The 21,518-nt window shown below is 40.0% G+C and overlaps 1 protein-coding gene across 1 annotated transcript in view; it reads right to left on the bottom strand.

Moving 5' to 3' along the window:
- LOC150082977 (voltage-dependent calcium channel gamma-5 subunit-like) overlaps positions 1 to 19,994 on the bottom strand; it is a 163,062-nt gene extending 143,068 nt beyond the window's left edge. Inside the window, exons 1-2 of the mRNA XM_090378341.1 lie at positions 19,853 to 19,994; positions 17,862 to 18,119 (exon numbers count right to left, since the gene is read on the bottom strand). Of these exons, the coding sequence (XP_090234467.1) occupies positions 17,862 to 18,119; positions 19,853 to 19,994 (400 nt within the window). The remainder of the gene's footprint in view (positions 1 to 17,861; positions 18,120 to 19,852) is intronic.
- Positions 19,995 to 21,518: the final 1,524 nt, after the last annotated feature.

The raw sequence follows: 21,518 nt of genomic DNA, 5'->3' as shown, positions 1-21,518 counted from the left end.
GATTCTCCCAAGACAGGGAAAAACAAGGATTTTGCTGATGTTTAAGGTGAGGGAAGGCGAGCCCATGGTGTTTGTAAGTTGCTTAGCAGAACCTGAAGTTTGAAAGATCACGCGTTACTTGTGAGTATGGAAGAAGTACCGCGACTGACTCTACTGAGCTAAACTTAATTTCCTGCGGTCAGAGGATATGAAAGATTGATATTTGAATTTTAAGTTGCTTTTCAGAGCCAGTCAGGAAAAAACATGTCAAGGAAATTTGAAAGGTAAATATCATTAGTGATCTGAGAAGCGTCTATATTAAACCTGATTTTTGTGCAATAACGTGGCAAAAAGTCAATGATGCACATAATACATTGCAAAGGGCCAAGTGACGAGTCTTGAAGAGTAAAAGATTTAGTAAGGTAAAGGGATTAGATATAGGAGTAATGTGGATTAGTGAAAGCTGAATGAATCACGTTGTCTTGCAATATTTCTTCCCCTCATCATTCCCTTTCTTCCCCTTCATGATTTGTGATCTTTAACTCTCAGGATACCAACGACATAATATTGAGAGCTTTCGGCCATCTTGAAACAGACGACCTTCTAACTGACTTTCATCAATTACTACACACCTGATGAAAAATAAGTCCAATATGCAGTATTTAAAAATAAAACCCAATAAATGAGAGTGCATTCTAACAACAAAAAGCTTATTTTTATTACTATTGTCTTGAGAAAATATCATATTTTACAAATTGGCCACAAAATGTAAAGAAATATCCAAATATTTGTTTTTTTCTAGTTTAAAGTTTGTGTCTTTCGCTAATGGGGTTCTACCCCTGGTGGTATTCCATCGTTATCTCCAACTTATCATAGGTCAAACCAGCAAATAATATAAAGATTATAATTTTTGGTGGATTCAAAGAAAACGAATGATAAAGGCTACCACTAAGATGTAACCTGCGAGAGTTATTTCAGCTGACAAACGCTGCTTCCATTATGGAACACTTGCGTTATTGGTCATGATTTGCTTATACATTATTTGTGGTAAAAGGCTAATGGAATATATTTCTCATTATATTTACCCTTCTTTTATCTTCTTAGCCTGAAATACTTTGCCCGTTATTATGGAAACAGAGAAGAGACAGCGGTACCACAAAAAAAATACATTTGAGATGATTGCAGTATCTCTTTTTTTGTCACAGACATGAGTCAGTCGTTTAATTTATTCAAATCCATGCTGGGTAATCCTTTTCAATTAATTTTCTTGTGTGCTTCACCCTCTCGAATCCTCATCAACTGCTCGCTGTCTTGATTTACCACTGCCCCTCCACGCCTTTTTTGTGGATCCAACAACAGCGCGCAGATATTCTGACATTTGTAAAAATTGAATGCGTTACTTGTTTATAGACTTGCTTTGGAAGCCTGCAGCTCGTTCAGAGATTATCGGTAATGAGGATGAATTAGCTGCAAGCGATAAGCTGGCATTCTTAACTATCGGTGGCTCAGTCGCGCGAGACTTGCTAAAGAAGCTATAACTTTTCTGGAAAGAAGAAAAAATAAAATAATAATAATAATAAGAGCTCGCGCAAGAGATCTGTGCCCCCCCTCCCCCCTGTCTCTGTACCAATGGAAAAAGCTAATACTCGGATAAGAAACTCAACGATCCATGAATAAACACGTGACCACGCGTATTAATCTCCCATGCACGTTGGTATTAAGTGATTCGCGAATGGGCAATTATTTCGCATTTGTGAGCAGGTTGGACATTTTCTCGTATAGTCTAATTCACGGGCTGCGAATATGACCTGTTGAAAATTACCAAGGCTGCGGGTAAGTCCTTAGCTCATTACAAATGCAGGTAATAGAAGAGTCAAACAGAAAATATTTACCTTGATCTGCTGATGCATGAAGGAATACTAAAGAAGATAACAGTCCATCTATTGAATATCTCCTAGGATCAGACGATGACCTTCTACCCAGACTCAAAAAAAACAATCGTCCATTATGAGTTTTTTCCTCGATGGAAGAAAGCTAAAAATTTCTATATTTTTCGACTCGATCTCCCCCTGCATTCTACCAACAAAAGCAAACTCACTTCATATTCTAAGTGTTCTAACCTTAATTAGGTACGATCTCCATGATCTCAAGAGACTCGTACTAAGTTAGTTTCCCTTGAGCAACATCAAATGAAATTCGCTTCTAATACGGGCAAGTTCACTATACAACTTCTTTGTAGAGCACGTTAATACATTCATTACTGAGGCATTAATAACATATTAGGCATGCCAGTAGTTCTCTCGGCGTCTAGCCACTGCCAAGTCATGTGACCGGAATTATAGTTATCTCAAGTTTCGTGGATTATACGAGGACTATCCGTGTGATAATAAATTAACATGACCACGTGGATCCTTTTGATCCGAGATAATTCCACAACTCAATTAACTGAGGTATATTGCATTTGTCTGTTTACCACACTAATTAAGTCGTCCTGGTTGGGGGCTTTATTTGAAAGTGATGAGGAGGGAAACTGGTCAGATTACAGCTTAGTCTACAAACAAGTCAAGAGTACGCGAGCATCTCCTACAATCAGAAAGTGGATGGAAAAGTAGAATCAAATTCAAAATTAATTATAGTAAGCACCACCAGTCGGCTTGCCTCGACCTTATTCAGCGCTGGTTAGATCATCAAACACTTCAGAGACAGAAAGAAAGTCCTACCTATCTTTCCCAACTATTCTACGATACCATTAGACAAATAAGGTAGGTGCATACAAACAACCAACTACAAATGAAGCTAACCCTAAACCTCCAATAAGATATCTGTGTTATGGTTTTGATTAACAAATGCCACCTGCATTTTTTATGAAAGAACTTCGTTGCCAACCAACAGACTTTGTACCAAAGTCCCATTTCGGCCTAAGCAAGCAGAGTCGATTGAATATAGCCTTAAACATACGAACTACTTGGCAAATTTCCAGACGGATCATTGTCTAAGAGAACGAGAACCGTTATATTTACATTTAATAAGAAACAATAGCATTGAGACAAGCTACTCCTGGGGAGCAGCTATTCGGGGTGAAGCGGCCGCGGTTTCCTCTTTAATGAAAACAAATGACGTCCAGGTACAGGAGAACTTAGACAACCTCCCGAAGACAAATGGCGTGACACTGAGGGGTTACCAAAGACGCTTGAACGAGCACAGAGTCAAACTGGAGACTAAAGACAAGTAGATTCGCTTCTAAGGAATAAAAAAAGCTGAGGGGGGGGGGAGTAACATGAAAGTGATAAAATCTCAGAAAAACAACGTAGATTCGGTAGCATGCCATTCACTTATCGTGATCTGTGGAAATGGGTAATATTTCAGAGATATCATCTAAGAGTGACGGAGCCAGGGATTATAAAATAATAGCGTGTCTTTAAGGGACAAGAGACCTTGCGAAGTTCATAACCAGGATGCTAAATGTGCTGAAAATCTTATCGGTCTGGCAGCTCCTTCGCTACAAGGATCTTGCGGCATAAATGCATGGCATTTTCGACTAATAAACTCGGACTTTCATCCCGAAAAGCTTACAAACCAGAATTCATTGTCACAATTAGATAATACCATTGAGAATGACAATTCATTTCATCGTGATGCACACCTAATAAACTAGCAATCATTAATTCCACTCACTCGTAGAAGATATTCTGCAAAACTTCAAAATATCCAAAGGAATTAAGATAAAACGTTAGGTTATCAGCGCATGGTGACCAAGAACCATTGCACTCCTCTAATGCATCTATAAAATTTAGTACAGCTTTTTAAAGCTGTACAGAATTTTACTCGCCTATGTAAAAATCTCCAACAAACCGTTAGCTGTTCCTTGCATCGTTAATTAAGAAATCTTTATCACTCTGCACGCTGAGCGTTGGATAAGTTTCTGCACGGATCTTAGGGAAAGTCAGAGAAGGCTACCACAAAACACCTGTTTTGGTTGGTAGAAAATCAGCTTACCTTGTGACTGAGCCGGATATTGAGAGCTTTTAGCCGACTTTTTCTTTGGCGATTCCTGAATATCTTTGTACGAGGAGTTCCCTGCAGTCCGAAATCCCAAATCCCCGGAAATGGCAAGCAAACAAATCAATGGAACGGAAAAGAAGCTTCTGCCGAGAATACTTTTAAAAGATTTTGAATAGTGCATTCCATCTAGATGTTTATATTACTACGCACTTAAATGTCACTAAAGTGAAGTTACTTGGATGTTTGGTCCCTTTTTAGTGCGTTTCAAACAAACAAAATAAAAGTCTGCTTCAACTTCTGCTTTACGTAATGTACTTAGTATTATTGAGAAAAAACTTCGTGCTATAAAGTATCCTAAAGTATTTTTTATCTTAATTCCTTCGAACATTGAGAAGTTTCGCAGAATATCTTCCAAGAGTGACCAGAATTCATGACTGCTGATTTATTAGGTATGCATTACAAAGAGATGAGTTCTCATTCTTTAAACCTTTACTAAGCGGATGAGGCCTAAGCGAAGTTGATGTATCAATACTGTTCCTCAAATGTCTTGAACACTGTTACAAGATTTATTGCTACCAACTGTCCTGTGAAATCAGATAGTATGGTTAGGAAGTTCTGACTGACTTAGTTTCGTTTCTAAATAAATTAGGTATCCTATGGCGCTTTGAAAGATTAAAAACAATGCGGCCTTGACCAGGCCAGTCAAACTCCACCATTACGTGAAAAAGAAAAGCCCATAAAAGTTCCTCAGTCCCAAAACATGACTTTAATTGATGTCTAGTTAGCACATTCCAACCATTCCAGACTGCAATAAAGGAAACCTTTTCACTAACCGATTATTTCATAGCAATTTATCTTGCTCTCAGATTCTGCTACTGCCGAAGATATTTCTAGACACCCGTTTCCTTTTCTTATTTGGTCGCTTTGGTTTCTTGTTGGATCTCCAAACTGTCATTAAAATCTCCCTTAGAGTTTGAATTTTAGTCTCGGAAACAAAACGAAATCACAGGAGTTTTTGGTCATCAGTAAAGTACATGTGGGACAAATCTCTCCACGATCGATCGTATATTTAGTTTTTCAAAGTACATTAGCAAGTTCATCAGGAGAGCTCCAATTAAACCTCCAAGTGGATGGTGAGAACGACTGTTTTAATTAATTAGCTATCTCGTGCAACAGTTTCATCTGGCTAGTCGTGGATGACCTCCCTGAATGGCCTGCATCTTCAGCACAGATCAACCCATTTTTTTTTTAATTTTGCAACCCACTCAAAAGTTTTGGTTTTGCCTAGTTCTCTTCAGAAGTTCGCTTATTTCAGACACTGTTGCTGAAGCTTTGCCGAAGCTGGTACTCGTAACAGAACTTGATACACTATCAGTTATGCTTCCAAATCAGTCATGCTAGCAAAAGACAAATTGTTAAGGATATACCGTATCACTGTCTAGCAACAGACCGCCATACAATCATCCAAGCTACCACACAAGGTATTATCGTCACCCACGGGGCAACAGATTGCTGGAGTGATGTGTAATTCAATCAAAAGTTTCAAGAACTGTTGGCCCAAGTGTATTTCTTGGGGATGCCTCCATAAAATATATTTGTATACAATATGTTATCGAGTTATACTCAATGTCTAATCCTGACGCCCAATGTCTTTTTTTCTAATATATTTGTATACAATACGATCTTACACGATTAATGTGCAGATATGTTACTGCTAGGAAATTAGACTTTCGATCATTTCTATTAATTGACAATGCAAAAGAACAAGCTGATATAAACGAATAGTTCCACTTATCATCATGAAGCACGAATACAGTCTCTGGAAATCTACTGCGATCAATGCTTACAGGCCACTTATTTCCCTTCTTGGTCATCCACGAGCTTAAGTTAAACCTGGCTGAGCCATTGTACGATGTGTTAAGCGCAGTTTCGGTGGTTGACGTGAACAGTCCCAACTCTCAATCAACTAGATGGCGCATTACGCGAGGAATGGCGAGTAATCCCATCTGACACAAACAAACTGCTGATCACTGTTAGAGACAGAGTGCAAGCTATAATTTAGGGCTGAGACAGTTTGATTAATATTTCGATTATGAGGTTCCTGATACCTTTATTACACGAAAAACTTTGCAATGCTAGCATGATTTCCTAATGCTGGACTACAGTTAGGATGATAATCGACTTCTAACATTATCGGTTTAATTGTCACGGCTCACTGAACCTGCTATTATACAGTATTGTAATTTAACGCACAGTGCTGCCGTATGTCGGATTTTCATCCACATAAATAGTTAAGCATTTCGTGCATTCTAGATGCTTTACTATTATTGTAGTATTATTTATCTACACTCACGTGGTTTATACGCAAATGTCTAAGGCGTAATATAATAATAAGGCAGTGAAATGTCCAGAATCATAAATTATAATAAAAGAATAAAATCCGAGGTAATGATTTTTAAAATACTTGAAGATCGAAGAGTTCTTAGTCATCACCAAACTGAAGGAACCTAAGTTAATCGCTGCCCTGCTTAAAACTGACCTTCAAAGCATCTTTAGAAATGAATGTGTCTAAGTGGAGCATACAGCGTTCAAAATGAACTTTAAAGAATCCAAACATTTGAAAATCATCGTGTGACAAAAGCGTCACTAATATTTCTTATTAAAAATAAATTTTCCATAATGTGTGCACGGACCCACTTTAAAAAATATAATAAGGTATGAATGCCCTACAGGTATCGTTAAATATCTACTTGACTCCGTATTATTCCTCCAATCCCAGACCAATGGGTATATTCCTCTCAAGAGAATTCGTTTCGTTAGTCAATAATCCATTCATGGACCAGCATTTGGTAATATTCATCTGATGAAAATGAAGTCCTTCGAACACCTATGGCCCATTCGAGCAGGCCAACGTGTCACTAGTTATCCCGTCTACCGATACTGTGGGTTTCCAGGTGTCTTGCTTCTTCCAACGGTATTCTCCCGAATCTTTTCCTGCTTCAGCGTCTTTTAAATCGAGTTTCTTACTAAAAGAAGTTCCTCTCGCTAGTGCGAATTTGCAGCGTCCAGCTAATGACAATAGTGCAATTAATAAAACTTCTTTAACTGACTCTCGCTGGCAACGATTGATGTCCTTCCATTGTGATAAATGCCGGTTCTAATCCTATACAAAAAGAGGGAGATTTTATTGGCCTTTTTTATTGTTGTTGGCAACATTGCCAAATTAAGCAGCAGCGGGAGAGGCCTGCATGAATTTTTTCTTCACAGAAAGTGGATTTTCCATCCAGCAAGATAGGCAAACAGACCACAGAACACAGCAATTTACAGACAGAATCGATATACAGTATTGATGCTTCCCAACCTTAGTTCGTTTGGTTCAAAACCAAACAACTACAGGCCAATTTTCACGTTGTGCGAGTCGCAAAACCCGGAATAACCCATAGGGAAAGAAACCCTAGTCCCTGAGCCAGAGATTGGTTAACTATAGCTCTGGCTGAGAAGAACTTTAAGAATTCCTCAAGCCTCCGAAAAGATTGGAAACTTGATCCTCTCCAAAACAGAGGTAAGTGGTGCAAACTCTTCCACCGAGGATCCTTTAACACTTAATATCAGTGCACTAAATCTTTTTTTTCCAGATATTAAATCCATGTTAAAGAACTAAAGTACCAATATCAGACATCTCCAAGTTTAATTTCGTTGATTCAACTTTAAAAAAATAGCTTCAATATGCGTAGTACTTCTAATTGCACACTCTCAGTTTAGAAAATCTTTTCTTATTGCAGACATGAGGATTAGAAACTTTCAGCGCTCCAATTACATCATATCTATCGAGCTCGAGCTGTGTTGGCATTCTAATTTGAAACCGTTTTGGAGTTTCGTGAATCACGTGACAATTGTAATCGGATTCCTATCTTTCCGACGAGTTAATTCTAACTTTGCCTAACCCAGCGGAAAAAAGCAAGTCTATCTCTCCACACAGCTCTTTTTTTATTTCAATTACAGTATCCGATTTCACTACATCACCTAGTTCTTCGAGTTCTATTGCACAGACAGAACTGTTTACACCTAAGTACTGAACAAATTTCTTTCCAATATTAATGAACAAGTACTTCCTATTCTTCTTTCCAAAAACTCTGCCACCACTTTTCCTCTTCGTTCTACCTTTTTTTTTATTATTTTTCCTTCCCATTCGCACTCATTTGGAAGCAGATCTTCAGAGTGAAATGTTCCTTTTAGACAATTCTCAAACATTACATTCAGTTCGTAGTTGAATTTTTTTTAACGAACTCTTCTCTTATGGGAATGATCTCCCTCCTGCATGCAAATTGCTAACACAATCTACGGTACAAGCGACTTGTGGTAATTGAAAGAGTTACTTCTTTACTGTCCATTATCTCATCATATGGAGTCCCCTAAAGCACATTTTTGTGGTAATTGAAAGAGTTACTTCTTTACTGTCCATTATCTCATCACTTAAAGTCTCCTAAAGCTCCTTTTTGTCTCCTCTTCTGTTGATTATGTACTTTATTGACATATCTAGAATAGTTCAGCCATCGAATATTATTTCGAAGTTGTTTACAGATGACACGAAAATTTACAATGTGATTCATTCCAACTGTGTTGATGCCCCTGTCCATTCAAAGCTATTCTTTGAAGCATCGTTAAAATAATCGTTAATCTTGACCCTGTCATTAAATAGCAATAGGCGTTAGAGACAGTAATCAGGGATTTCCTAATCCCTTGCCAGCCTGCGCACCAACCCTGATGCCAGAAAATGGGAGCAAAGGTCGCCCTAGGCTTCCACTACACAACAATGCCGGATCCAGTATAAAACCAGACACTAGCAGCATGGTCTGATGATTGGTATCGGTAAGATACCAATCATCATTATAATATAAAACTTATAGTTTTATATTATAATACTTGTCAAAATTTATCTGCAGTTAGAGCTAGTTTTCGAGCCTCCCAAAAGCATTGCCGAAGAAGGAAGGGCTTTTGCGGATGAAGAATTTGTAAAACGAATTTGTTTGGCTAATGCAGAAGTGTGTCCTGAGAAAGTAGAGAATTTTGCGTTCATCTTCATCAACTGATGAAGAATTGAAGATTTAGGAGCCGATTTCAACCTGGCAGAAAAAGTTCGTGAACTCACACATTTTTCAATAGCAGTTGATTGAATTGGGATTTGCTATCAGCGGTTAGGATGGATGGCGCTAAAAATATGGTCGGTACTAAAATTGGGTTCATGGTTCAGCTTCATAAACATCTTGAGAGTAAAAATATTGAAAAACCAATGCAATTTCATTGTATAATTCACCAGCAGTTTTTTGGCGTAGATTCAATCATGTCAATTGTAATATCAATAGCAAATTTTATTCGCAAGACTGGTCTGAATCATCGTCAATTCAAAAATTTTCTTGAAACTATTGAGGCTGAAAACGATGATTTGTTGTACCACACTGAAGTACGATGGTTGAGTCATGGTAACGTGTTGAAGCGATTTTTTGAACTTAGGATCGAAATAGATTTATGAACTAAAAATTGAAACCTGTTCGGGAACTGTCAGATCTCAAATCGTTGTGGAACCTTGTCTTTTTAACAGATATATATGAACATCTGAATTTTCTTAATATGAAACTCAAAGGACGAGACAAACTTGTCAATGAATCGTATTATAATGGCAAAGCATTTGAAACAAAACTGGAGTTATTTAAAAGTCAGCTACTTCGGAATAAGTTTTCACATTTTCCATGTTGCAGTAATTTATCTAAAAATATGGATAGTTGTAAAAATAATTCAAAGGTGTTTGAACTTCTTCAAAATCCGTTTGACGTACCTGTCAACGATGCTGATAAGAATTTACAATTAGAGTTGGTAGATCCTCAATCTAATGATGCACTGAAGACAATATTTAAAAATTAAAACCTAGGTCAGGAGTCACTCTCTATCTACGTATTGACTTGTATGTTTTTCCACCTGTTCTGAAAGCTCTGTCAATACCAGGATGAGATTCACGATTCCGATATTCGTTCATTTCAAGGTGCAGTGGAAGAACAGTCCTTTTAACGGACGACAAAGCCACTCCTTGTGAAGCACAGGAGACTGAATGACTTCCTAAGAATGGTCTACGTTTTTCTTTTTTGGATCCAGCCCATAAAGAGATTACATGTGACGTGCTGGAACAGCGTATTAATGAACATTGTCCGTGTCCCACCATCGTCCAACTACTAGAAACAGTGATACCTCCATTGAGATTACTTTGATAATCTAATCACGAGTATGTAGAGTCTACAAGACCTGCATACTCGCTAGAGGGCACTCCTTACTGCTATAGATGACAAAAGATGATGAATGTTAAATCCATCGATGTATGAATCCAGAAAAACGCTTCATACTAGCTATATTGTTTTAAGATTAACTCCTCTGAGCTTTCTCCCCAATCCATTCACCCACGTTTGCTTTTTTTTTTTCCAGCAGTATTTGTTGAGGATGTTTCTTACTTGAATTCTCTAACCATGTCCTGACCATTCCGTTCCCTTGAACTTGATGTCGGGCCATAATATTTTATATTGCGGTTCTATGGCTCTGTTCTATTATTTTATGAGCACATTTTATTTCAGGAATTGCTCCTAAACATTTCGTCTTTTAAAGTATTCCGAGTACTTCCACCCTGCATCCACACAGCAATAGTCATTATTCTACCAAATACTTTTAGTTAGCAAAATAAACTGTCTGTATGACATTACCTAGGACTTAGATTCGTATATATTGTAAAACCTTACTTATACTTTATGTAGGGCACGTCCGTCCGACGATAAGGTACAGAGGGGCATGGCAAATGCACATATGGAATGTAGACTTTTGTTATTGCCATTGTTTTCCACCAAGGAAACCAAGGAAAGAGATGCCAGTGTACCATGCCTGTACTGCGTGTATTTAATTTTCCACTCCATCCCAAATTGTTTTATTAATTAATAACTCTGAATTTGCATTTTTAATGGAAAATATTCTGTTTATTATCGTCAGGCTTCATTTTGATGACTCCAAGAGGCCAAATTTAATATTAATCATAATTAGAGGGAACAAGGCTATTAATTAACACATACTGTCAATAAAATCTAATTTGCCAAAGGAAATGCTCAGAAAAAAATTTAAGCTGTCAGACATCATTAACAACAAGCTTCCACACGGCCATCTTTTGCTAATACGAACCCTTGCCAGTAGCACTGTAGTTACTGTTTGCTGTTCTTCCACCTGGCCAAAGTTTTAGGTTGTTTTTTATCCAGTAAACCAAGCGGGGCGAAAATAAAACGTAAACAATTTACAGACACAATACACTGAAGTCTTATTGCCCTACCACCTGCATATTGAGTACCACTGATGAAACATCTCTGTCTAATACTAAATTTTACTTTTAAGGTACTCAAAAATCCGATTTAATTTTCATCTATTCTTCGTACATGGTACACAGAATTCGTAAGAGATAACAAACCTGTTTCAAGATGGTAGATCTATGGTCCTCCCCACACCGGATGAAATAAACCAGAGTTCGGGTCCCGTCGATGATGAGAAGAATTTTTATGGGCCTTTTACACAACGTGGCCTGGTTAGTCGGTCTCAGGCGAGGGCAGCATAATTTTTTCCTCCTGGAAATTTGGATTTTTCATTCAGAAAACAGAAAATTGATCAAGTAATTCACAGACATTCCGTGTATATACACAAAGCAATGTGGACTTAGTCGCTGATGCTCCTAAAACCCTACAATAATAACAGGTAGGTTACATTAGTTTCCAAGTAAGATGTGACCTACTCTTTGGTACGAATTCAACGATCAATCCATGGGTTAAGATACATTTTTTCTAAGTGACAGTTATAAGAATGTAACTCAAACAGCGCTATAATTAAGTTAGTTTGCCAGTATGCAGCCTGAATTAAATTGGATTGATAGATAATGGAAAAATAAGATTAAGGAAATAAATTGGTTCTCAACAGCCAAAACAAAACTTATTTTCCAAAACAAGAAAGCGCTTTTAAATTCATTTTATTTAATTGTTTTGACAAAAACATCTTAGTATTTTTAAATTCTTAGTGTAGTTTGAAGAGTTCTGATGGTAAGACGTTGTTGTTTCTTCGGGATTTTTGAAAGAGTTTTCTAACTCAATGAACTTTATGCCTTAGTATCGTGAGTTCCTGTGACCACCAAAGTCTGGTTTTGGAGTCCTGTAATCACCATGAGATTATAGGACTTGAAATGGAAGCGATTCGGTCCATTAGGAATAAACAAAATCGTTTTTCTTTTAGGAAGAAAGGCTTCCAAAACGTTTTCCCCAGCAGCAGTCGAGAAGAAACGATGGTGTGGTTGGAAAAGGAGGACATATTGAAGATTATTAACAAAGAAAACATTTAGCATTCAATAAATTAATTTTGTATTACGTTCACCGAACGTTTTAATCAAACATTACAAATTCTACGCATGTGCAACTGAAGACATTCTGGCGTCCAAAAATAGGCTTTCAGGAAAAGAGAGTAATCAGTTCTGGGGAGGGAAAAGAAAGAGAGAGAAGAGAATAGTGAAAATCACACCTGTTTCGACTCCTGTTGCTGGCAAATTTCCAGGAATGATAAAGCCAAAGGCATTAAAAAACAGGCACAGAGCGAAATCAATAAAATACTCCCAATGTCCTAACAGCGATATCTTCGGGTGCCTGAATCCACTAAATGTAGATCCTTTTAGACCTGCGAGTGCGGTGGAGGGGAGAGCGAGTGCTGCAGCTGTTCCATGGTGCCCTATTGACACGAACCCTTCACTCGATTGAAGGAAACCAACAGTATTCCATGAAAATGCGCCAACACTTCAGATCATAAAGAAACAAGACTTCCTAACCAAATACCAAAATAGGATGAAGTGTTCGCTTTCATTTCAACATACGAGCCAACAACAGTTCACTGGATGTGGGGGAGGGTGGATGCGTGGGTCTCTTGTCTCCGTTTTTATTACTTTTAATTTCCTCTCGTGTTTCCCTGCGTGAGTAAGAGAAAAAGGCTTGATTCCGTGGGTGGACAAGTTGATCTTTATCTCTCCATTCATCGCTTTTGGTTCATCCCTTCCTCTTTATTTATTCAATTTATTTGGCCACCCACCTCTCCGCCCTCATCTCCCACCCTTTCGAACTTCTCGCCTCCTGTTTCCGGCTCGCTAAAAGAAAGAGTATTTAAAAATCTCGGGCCTCAACCCCCAGTGTGACCCAGACACGTAATCACCCCCCATTTGTGTCTTAACCTGAGCTGGAAATGACAATAATAGTCCGAATAAATCCCTCGTCTAGCCGTTCAACTAGAGAGAGAGAAGGGGGATGGTTGGTGGGGAGGGGTGGGTGGGGGAGGGAGCATTAGAACTGTGACTATTCGGCGAGTCGGTAGAAAACATTAATTAACGCAAACGTCGATTGCAACGCGTCGGAGGTGCAGCGTGGAAATTTGTTCCTCTTAACAACGCTCATTAATTGGACGGCAGTTATGGCTGCGGAGGAACAGTGCGAACGCCTTCGGGTGAAGTACGACCCTGGCGGGCTGTGTCGCAGCTTACTTTGTAAGGGGGAGGGAAGCTCGGAGCGCCGTTGTGTAAACGCGAACTGGAATTAAGGGCAAGTATTGCCGCTATTGTCATTCAAATATGATTTAGATTAGCGGACACTTGTTGCCATGGCAACACACGTGGTTGGCAAAGCCTTCGCTTCGACATAATCAGGGTACCAGCTGCGTCACACTAAAACCAATTCTCATCTCGGCCCAGTTCAACTTGTCTCCCATCTTCTCTCTCTCTCTCATCTCTTTTTCCATACATCACTACGTACGTGTGTCCCCTATTTAGCCAATATATCGGGGCCCGCCCACCTCTTCTATTTATCGACTGATTGATTGATTGATTGATTGATTTCTAACCCCGTCATCGTACAATAATTTTTACCCAGCTATTCCGGTGTGCAAAAATGTTTAACCCCACTTTCTTTCTATTGAAGGAAGTACTGAGAGAAAGCAATTAAAGAAGGAAGAGAGAGAGAGAGAGAGAGAAACAGTAACAAATGGTGATACAAAAATGCAAAGAAATGGAGAAGGAGATAGAAAAAGATAAACAGAAAGAGCAACAGGCAGTGAAAAAGGAAAATGGAGAGAAAGCAAGACAGGCAGAGAGAGAGAGAGAGACGAAAAGAAAGCGAAAAGAATGACAGTAATAAAGACGAACAGAGAAAGAGAAGTACTGACAGAAATGAGAAGAAATAGAGAGGAGAGACAGATAGACAAAAAGATAAATAGAAAGGAGATGGGAAAAGCGGATAAATAGAGAGAGAGAGAGAGAGAGAGAGAAAGGAAAAAAGATAAATAGAGCGAGAGAGAAAGGAAAAATGATAGAGAGGAGGTGGAAAGGAGGTTATATATATATATATATATATATATATATATATATAGAGAGAGAGAGAGAGAGAGAGAGAGAGAGAGAGAGAGAGAGAGAGAGAGAGAGAGAAAGGAAAAAAGATAAATAGAGAGGAGATGCAAAAAAGAGGATTAATAAAGACAAAGATAATAGAAAGGAGATGGGAAAAGCGGATAAATAGAGAGGAAAAATTATAGAGAGGAGGTGGAAAGGAGAATAAATAAATATATATATATATATATATATATATATAGAGAGAGAGAGAGAGAGAGAGAGAGAGAGAGAGAGAGAGAGAGAGAGAGAGAAAGATAAATAGAGAGGGAGATGGAAAAAAATTATAAACAGAGAGAGAGAGAGAGAGAGAGAGAGAGAAAGATAAACAGAGAGAGAGATGGAAAAAAACGATAAACACAGAGAGAGAGAGAGAGAGAGAGAGAGAGAGAGAAAGGAAAAAAGATAAACAGAGAGGAGATGCAAAAAGTGGATAAATAGAGAGAGAGAGATAAGATAAATACAGAGAGAGAGAGAGAGAGAGAGAGAAAGATAAATAGAGAGGGAGATGGAAAAAAATTATAAACAGAGAGAGAGAGAGAGAGAGAGAGAGAGAGAGAAAGATAAACAGAGAGAGAGATGGAAAAAAACGATAAACACAGAGAGAGATGGAAAAAAAGGATAAACACACAGAGAGAGAGAGAGAGAGAGAGAGAGAGAGAGAGAGAGAGAGAGAGAGAGAGAGAGAGAGAGATAAATACAGAGAGAGAGAGAAAGAGAGACAAAAAGATAAATACAGGGAGAGAAAGAAAGAGAGATAAAGAGAGACAAAAGAAAAATATACAGAAGGAGATGGAAAAAGAGGATAAAGAAAGAAAAGATAAATAGAGAGAGACATAGACAGAAGAAAAAGATAAATAGAGAGAAAAAAAATAAACAAAACAGGAAGTATAGACAGAAACAGAGACCAACAAAGAGAGAGAAAATAGAGAGAAGGACCAATAGACAGAAAGAGAAAGACAGACAGAGAAAGAGAGAAAGTCATCACTGTTTTGTTTTTGTACAAAAGTAATTAAGTGCGTGAGGTGTCAGTGTATTGTTATTGGTTTTTCTCTCTTTCTTCTGTTTGTTTGTTATTTGGTTTTTAGCAGCATTAGCTCTCTTTCTTCTTCATGAGGAATCGAGTCGAGTTGAGGAATGCAGTCCTCGCCGAACACCCACTAACTGGGCCACCGTGGGAAAACACAACAAACATTTCTTCGTCCCTTTTCTATGCCCTATGGGAACACGACGAGATAGACAGAGAGAGACAGCAAATAGAGAGAGATAGAGAGAGAGAGAGAGAGAGAGAAAGAAAGAAATAGGACAGAAACAAAAAAGAGATCGATAATAGAGACAGCGAACAGAAAGAGAGCGCGTAGGGGAGAGGGAGAGAGAGAGAGAGAGAGAGAGAGAGAGAGAGAGAGAGAGAGAGAGAGAGAGAGAGAGAGAAGACAGACAGAGAGAGAAGGAAATATAGAAAAAACAATTAAATCACAACTTGGGAAACAGGCAAGCGAACAGGAATTGGCAGAAAGAAAGAGAGAAAATTCAGGTGGCGAAGTTAACTCCAACAAAAAAAAGAGAAGAGAACGAAATAGGATTAAGAAGAGAAAAAATTTAGAAGAAAAGAAGACACGTAAGGAAGAATAGAGACAAGGAGAAAGAGAAGAATGGGGAGAAAGTAAATGAAAAGACGTCCAATAGAGAGAAAAGAGAAAAAGAAGAGAGAGAGAGAGAGAGAAAAGGTTGGTTGGAAAGAAAGTGTCCACTGCCCACAGGGTGCTGTTGTTGTCGCTGTGTCACCTCCCACACCCACCGGGGCTGTTCCACTCTCACCCACTCTGGTCGGATGGAATCGCTCCTATGCAAACCTCCAGCAAGCAACGCCAAGCGGCAGCTCGATGTGTGACTCATTTCTCCTCCACCTTATTAACGGAAGTCGGTGGAGAGGAAGCGGGGGGAGGAGGAGAGAACCAGCAAACGTTCTTCGCTCTTACATTGTCTTCCCGCTGCGACAACACCTCTTCTAACAGCACTTGGACTTGACACTCTGACACTAACTGCCTGCCTCACGCTGAGGCACGCCACCCTCCCTCGCGGCATGCTGCTCGGGCATGAGGCGTTTGTTCTCTTCATTACCGCCGCGTGCATGCCCAAAGTCAAAGAGAATTTTGAGCGTTCAAAGAGAAAATCGCTCGCATTACACCCCATCCCCCCGACCCCAATGTAATTAAAAACAGGATGGATACACACGGAATGAATTCCACGCGAATATGTGAAATTCCTCACCATTTTAGTCCCCTTAGTAGATTCCTCACAGTGGTGAAAACTCCGAAATTGTTACCCCAAAATCCCCTCACCCTTCCAAAACCCACAATTCCAACTATAACTATTCCAGTCACACAGACGTTACTAATATTTTGTACGATCGGTATATATTTAAGAAACAAGCCTTCCACATAATGCTACTTACCCTTCCTCTTTGTGCAATTACAAAATGATCAACTGGAGGTTTTGATCCAAGAAGAAATAACATCTCTTACAGCCGAATAAATATCTTGAGTTCGAAAGAAGACGTAGCTCATCAGAGAATGGAAGCTAGGGCCCTTAAGGGGCCTAGAGTAGGTTGATTCTCCATTCGTCTAAATGGCATTATAAAACCTTTCGTGTACAGAAAGCCTTCAAAACGAGAAAGAAAAATCTGTAACATCTGATATTATTTGTGTTTGTTCATACTGATGCCACTAGCACTGCCACAGTTAGTGGCACCAGATGACGTTTATAGCAGCTATTTTTAAGAAAGAATGGATGCTACAGGGCCTTCAGACTAAAAAGGAGATTGCTAAATTTAATTTAATATTGGAATATTAAGATTATTCACAATGGAAGATGCCATCTTTCTTGGAGAAATCATCTTCCGCATCACTCATCAATAAAACCATTTCTACTGTTCAAATAAATAATAAACTATGAATAAATAAATAATAATAAACTAACACTGCCACAGTGGCATCAGAGTACGCCTTTAACAGCTATTTATAGAATGAATGGATGCCACAGGGCCTTCTGACTAAAAAAAGAGATAGATTAAATGAATTTAATATCTGAATATTAAGATTATTAACAATGGAAGTTGCCATCTTGGAGAAACCATCTTCCGCATCATTCACCAATAAAACCATTTCCACTATTCAAATAAACAATCATTTTTATTGGAAAATGAACCAACCAGATGAAGTTGGAAGTCCTGAAGAGATCCATCCACTCTGGAAAAAAAATAAATAAAATAAAGCGTCGATCCGATGGGATCCAGAACCCCATTCAAAAACATTCCTTTTGGTGAATCTTAAAAGATTATGAATTGAGAAAGATGGTCATTGGGAAGAGGATCCATTAAAAGTTCAAAAGAAATACTCACGTTTGTTGAAGCAAAGTTTCCAGAGGCCGGACACGGTGAATTTGGACAAATACTCTTTGTCGCCAGTGCCATTGTACTTGGGGTTGTTCATGAGCTCCTCGCTATGCAGCCAGCAGTTAGAGCAGAGAGCAATGCCCTGGGCCACCATGGAGATGATGGCTGAAAGAAGAGAGAGAACCCGTAGCACCGTGACCGGACACCTTCGGCATGGTGCGACAAGGTCAAGATCTCGGCTAAGATTTGACCTCCTTCTAGGCGCTTACGAAGGGACAGAAATATTCTTGCGGGTAGAAGGGGACCTCCACACACCCCGAAACACACCACGGAAGGAGTGCGAAACTCCCGCACTCCCAGCGAACGCCGTCGTTCCTGCGTCAGCGTCCAGTGTGCGGAGATCCCGACACTCCGTGGTGCCTCATCCATTCGCCTGAGTAGAGCCGTGGCCAGCTGCCACTAACACCGAACCCCCACCCGTCCAGGTGAGGAGGATGCGAACATGAACACATCCGATCCTTGTGTGTCTCTCCGCTTTGCGAGCGTTCTTGTCTCGAGCTGCTCGCGTTAGTTGTCGCTCAAGGGAACATCTCCGCCAGTAATCCATGCACGGTCAGCGGCGACCACACACTCCGTCCAGCGCGTCCCCCACTCCATAGGGACCTTCTCTCGCACGAGGGGGGACAAAGATGACGGATGCGATGAAATTATTAACCTCCTACCTTAAAAGAATGCGCTCTCTGATGCGGTAGGAGTGATGCGGTACGTGCGTTGCTAGGATACACCAGAAGGCCTCCCCAACAGCGGTAATAGCAGCCGCTCGGCCAGTCACGACGATGTTGTCCGATGCGGAGGGGTGGTAGGAGACGGAGTGTCGGACCAAAAGGGGCGCGCGGTTAAAAAGCTAAAAAGTCAGGCGATGGGGGGGAAAGGACGAAGGGGGGCCACGCTGCTCGCAAGCGTTGAGAACACTCGAGGCTCGTGCACCAACAAAACACGCCCGAGTCCTTGCGGAAAAAATTTAACACCACAAACGTCGGCGCCGCCGTGAAGGAAACTGGCAGCAACAGGAGACTCCCTAATCTCGAGACTTCCAGGAACGGCTTGTAGCGCACTCTTGCGGTCATAAATAATGTAAATTATTCCGAGTCTTATTAATCGCTCGCGAGCTTCGAAACACGTAATAAAAACGTAGGCGTTTGTTAAAGACTCACTTCCCCCCATTTCGTAAGGGTTGTGCAGAGCACGTCTGCCCCACGATGAAGCTTCGCCTCTTCTGAAAAGAATCGTGAGCCATTTGGTGCAAAGTTAAATCTTTGCCCGTTTATTCAGCCCACAATTGACAAAAGAAAAAGCTGAAAGTTTCGACATTCGAGGTTTGTTTGGATTCAGGGAATGTCGAGTGGGATTTTCCTTGTAGAGCATCCGGTTGGTGAGAATTACGTCACTCCCTCATGCTCCGAAGCATGGAAGAAAGCTAATTATGCAGATAGTAATTAATCCGTTGGGATAAAGTAGTTTACGTCAGTTAAAAGTGTGGATTTCTCCAGAGATGTATTCTTCAAAGGAGGAAAAAAAAGTTTCACAGACATCCTAATGATCTGATAGCTAATGGAACTGCAATCCAGATTAAAATGCATAAAATTATCGACCTTAGAAACATACTGAATCGACTGTGAAAGTGATTGAGATTATGGTACACCAATGCGTTTTTAAAGGAGGTACTCGCCCCAATACCTCGTTATCAGAATCAACTTGTAAAATAAACATTATAAGAACCAAAAAAGATAGTATTACATTATTTCTTTCCCGGAAACTAGGATTTTCATCCCACCAAACGGGAAACTATAGCTGTCTCCACGAAATACTAAACAATGCCCCCCCATCACACACATGCTCACTTAGGGATTCTTATTCTGAATAGCCTCAGTCTTATTAGGAATGTTTGTGGTAAGGTTAGTAAGTTCTCTTCAGTTTCTCAAATGAATGCCAATTACTTTGAAAAGCAAATTCCTTTCGATAAGCTCCATCTGGCAAACTATAAACTGGAGATCGCAGAAGCCACACATCTTTGGAGATAATACGATCTTCAATGCGGAGGGCGTGGTAAGAGATGGAAACTGAGCATGTCCCGGCCATTGCACTATGGAACAATTGTCGTTCTACTATCGTCTAGCTGGACGTAACCTCCCAATCTGATCGAGAAAAAGTTTAGAAAAATCTTTAGGACATTTCAATTTCAAAATTTGGTGTTTTCAAAGGAATATCCAGGTTGCGCAATGTCTTACAGAGTTTGAAACCAAAATTACTGACATCTCGCCCAAGTCCTACGGTTAAAACAGTTGTTGTTGTTCTTGGATTTTTGGGAGCATCGGCGACTAAGGCCAAATTGCGTGTGTTCTGAGGTCGATTTTCTGGTTTTTGGATGAAAAACCATGCTACCCTCGCCTGAGACCGATTAACTCAGCCACGTTATGAAATACGGGCATAAAAATTCCTCTAGTTATCAACAGTAATTGAAATCAGGTCTTTTCCAGGAGGATTGCGGTGTGGAGAGGACAGTAACCCTCCTGGAAAAGACCTAATTAAAATTCATGGTAATACATGATTTACATAGTGATGATGGGGACTCCGTACAGCCTGAAAAAATATCTTAAAATCCGTGATATGGTGGATGACCTCGCTTTTCTAGGCCTTGAAGTGTCTCATATATTCCCTCTTAGGACTTTGCTTTAAGGTAATATTTGTTCGGGTATTTGTTATACAAGAGGCGGTCAATAAGTATTATCCTCACATAAAAATATTTGAGTTCGAGGCCTCAAACTTCGTTGGTAATACTAGGGCTACATTTTCCTCCCCATCTGTGGATAAGCTCTGTCAGGTCTCTCGAATAGAATTCCTCACTTTGAGCAGAAAGCCAGGATTCCATTTAGTTAATGACCTCTTCATCTGTCTGAAATCGGCAGCCCCGTAAAAAAGTAAAGTGTATTTAGTGTCTAACGGCACCAGGGATTCCCCCATCTCTGCGTTGCTTTCATTGTGGGTGTACCAGTTCACTGGGAAGGGCAGAGATTTAAAAGTGTATGGATTTTGTACATGTGTAGTGTTGTTTATCTGGCCGTTTAGCCGGTGGACCCCTACTGAGGCCAAACGTTGCCCACACTTGGCCCCGTGGAGTACTCTGGCAGGTCCTGTCCTGCCACCTAGTTTCCGGAAATGTCAGTGGCTAGGACCTATATAAAATAAGGGGGGGATAAACGCTAGAAACTAGTTAGGCCGACAGAGGTTGCAAGTGTGTCGAGTTTGGCATTTTAAATTTTTCCTTGTGTGGGGCATTCGCTTTTCGCTGGCGATATAGGTGCAGTAGGGAAGAGATATGGAAGGCTGGGGGGAAAAGACAGAAATATGGGGTCAATAGGGAAGGCGAACCCAGGTATATCAGTGGGGCATTGGCATGCCCCACTGATATACCTGGATAGACTGCCCCACAGATAGACTGCCCACTCACCCCACCAGGGATAGGGAAAGAAAGTGGGCTGGGCAGGGAGCCCAGACCACATCCTGGCTGGTGCTACTCCCATTGGTTCCTAGGTCGATGCTGCTTCGGTAATAGTATTGGTGCTCCGTTTATTCTGCTGCATATTACGCCGTTTGTCCTTAGTA

The sequence above is a fragment of the Mastigoproctus giganteus genome, chromosome 7, assembly GCF_048544385.1.
Source record: "Mastigoproctus giganteus isolate SK-2022 chromosome 7, ASM4854438v1, whole genome shotgun sequence".
NCBI lineage: Eukaryota > Metazoa > Arthropoda > Arachnida > Uropygi > Thelyphonidae > Mastigoproctus > Mastigoproctus giganteus.
Note: the sequence above shows the minus strand (reverse complement) of the source record. Positions and strands in the feature narration are given on the sequence as shown.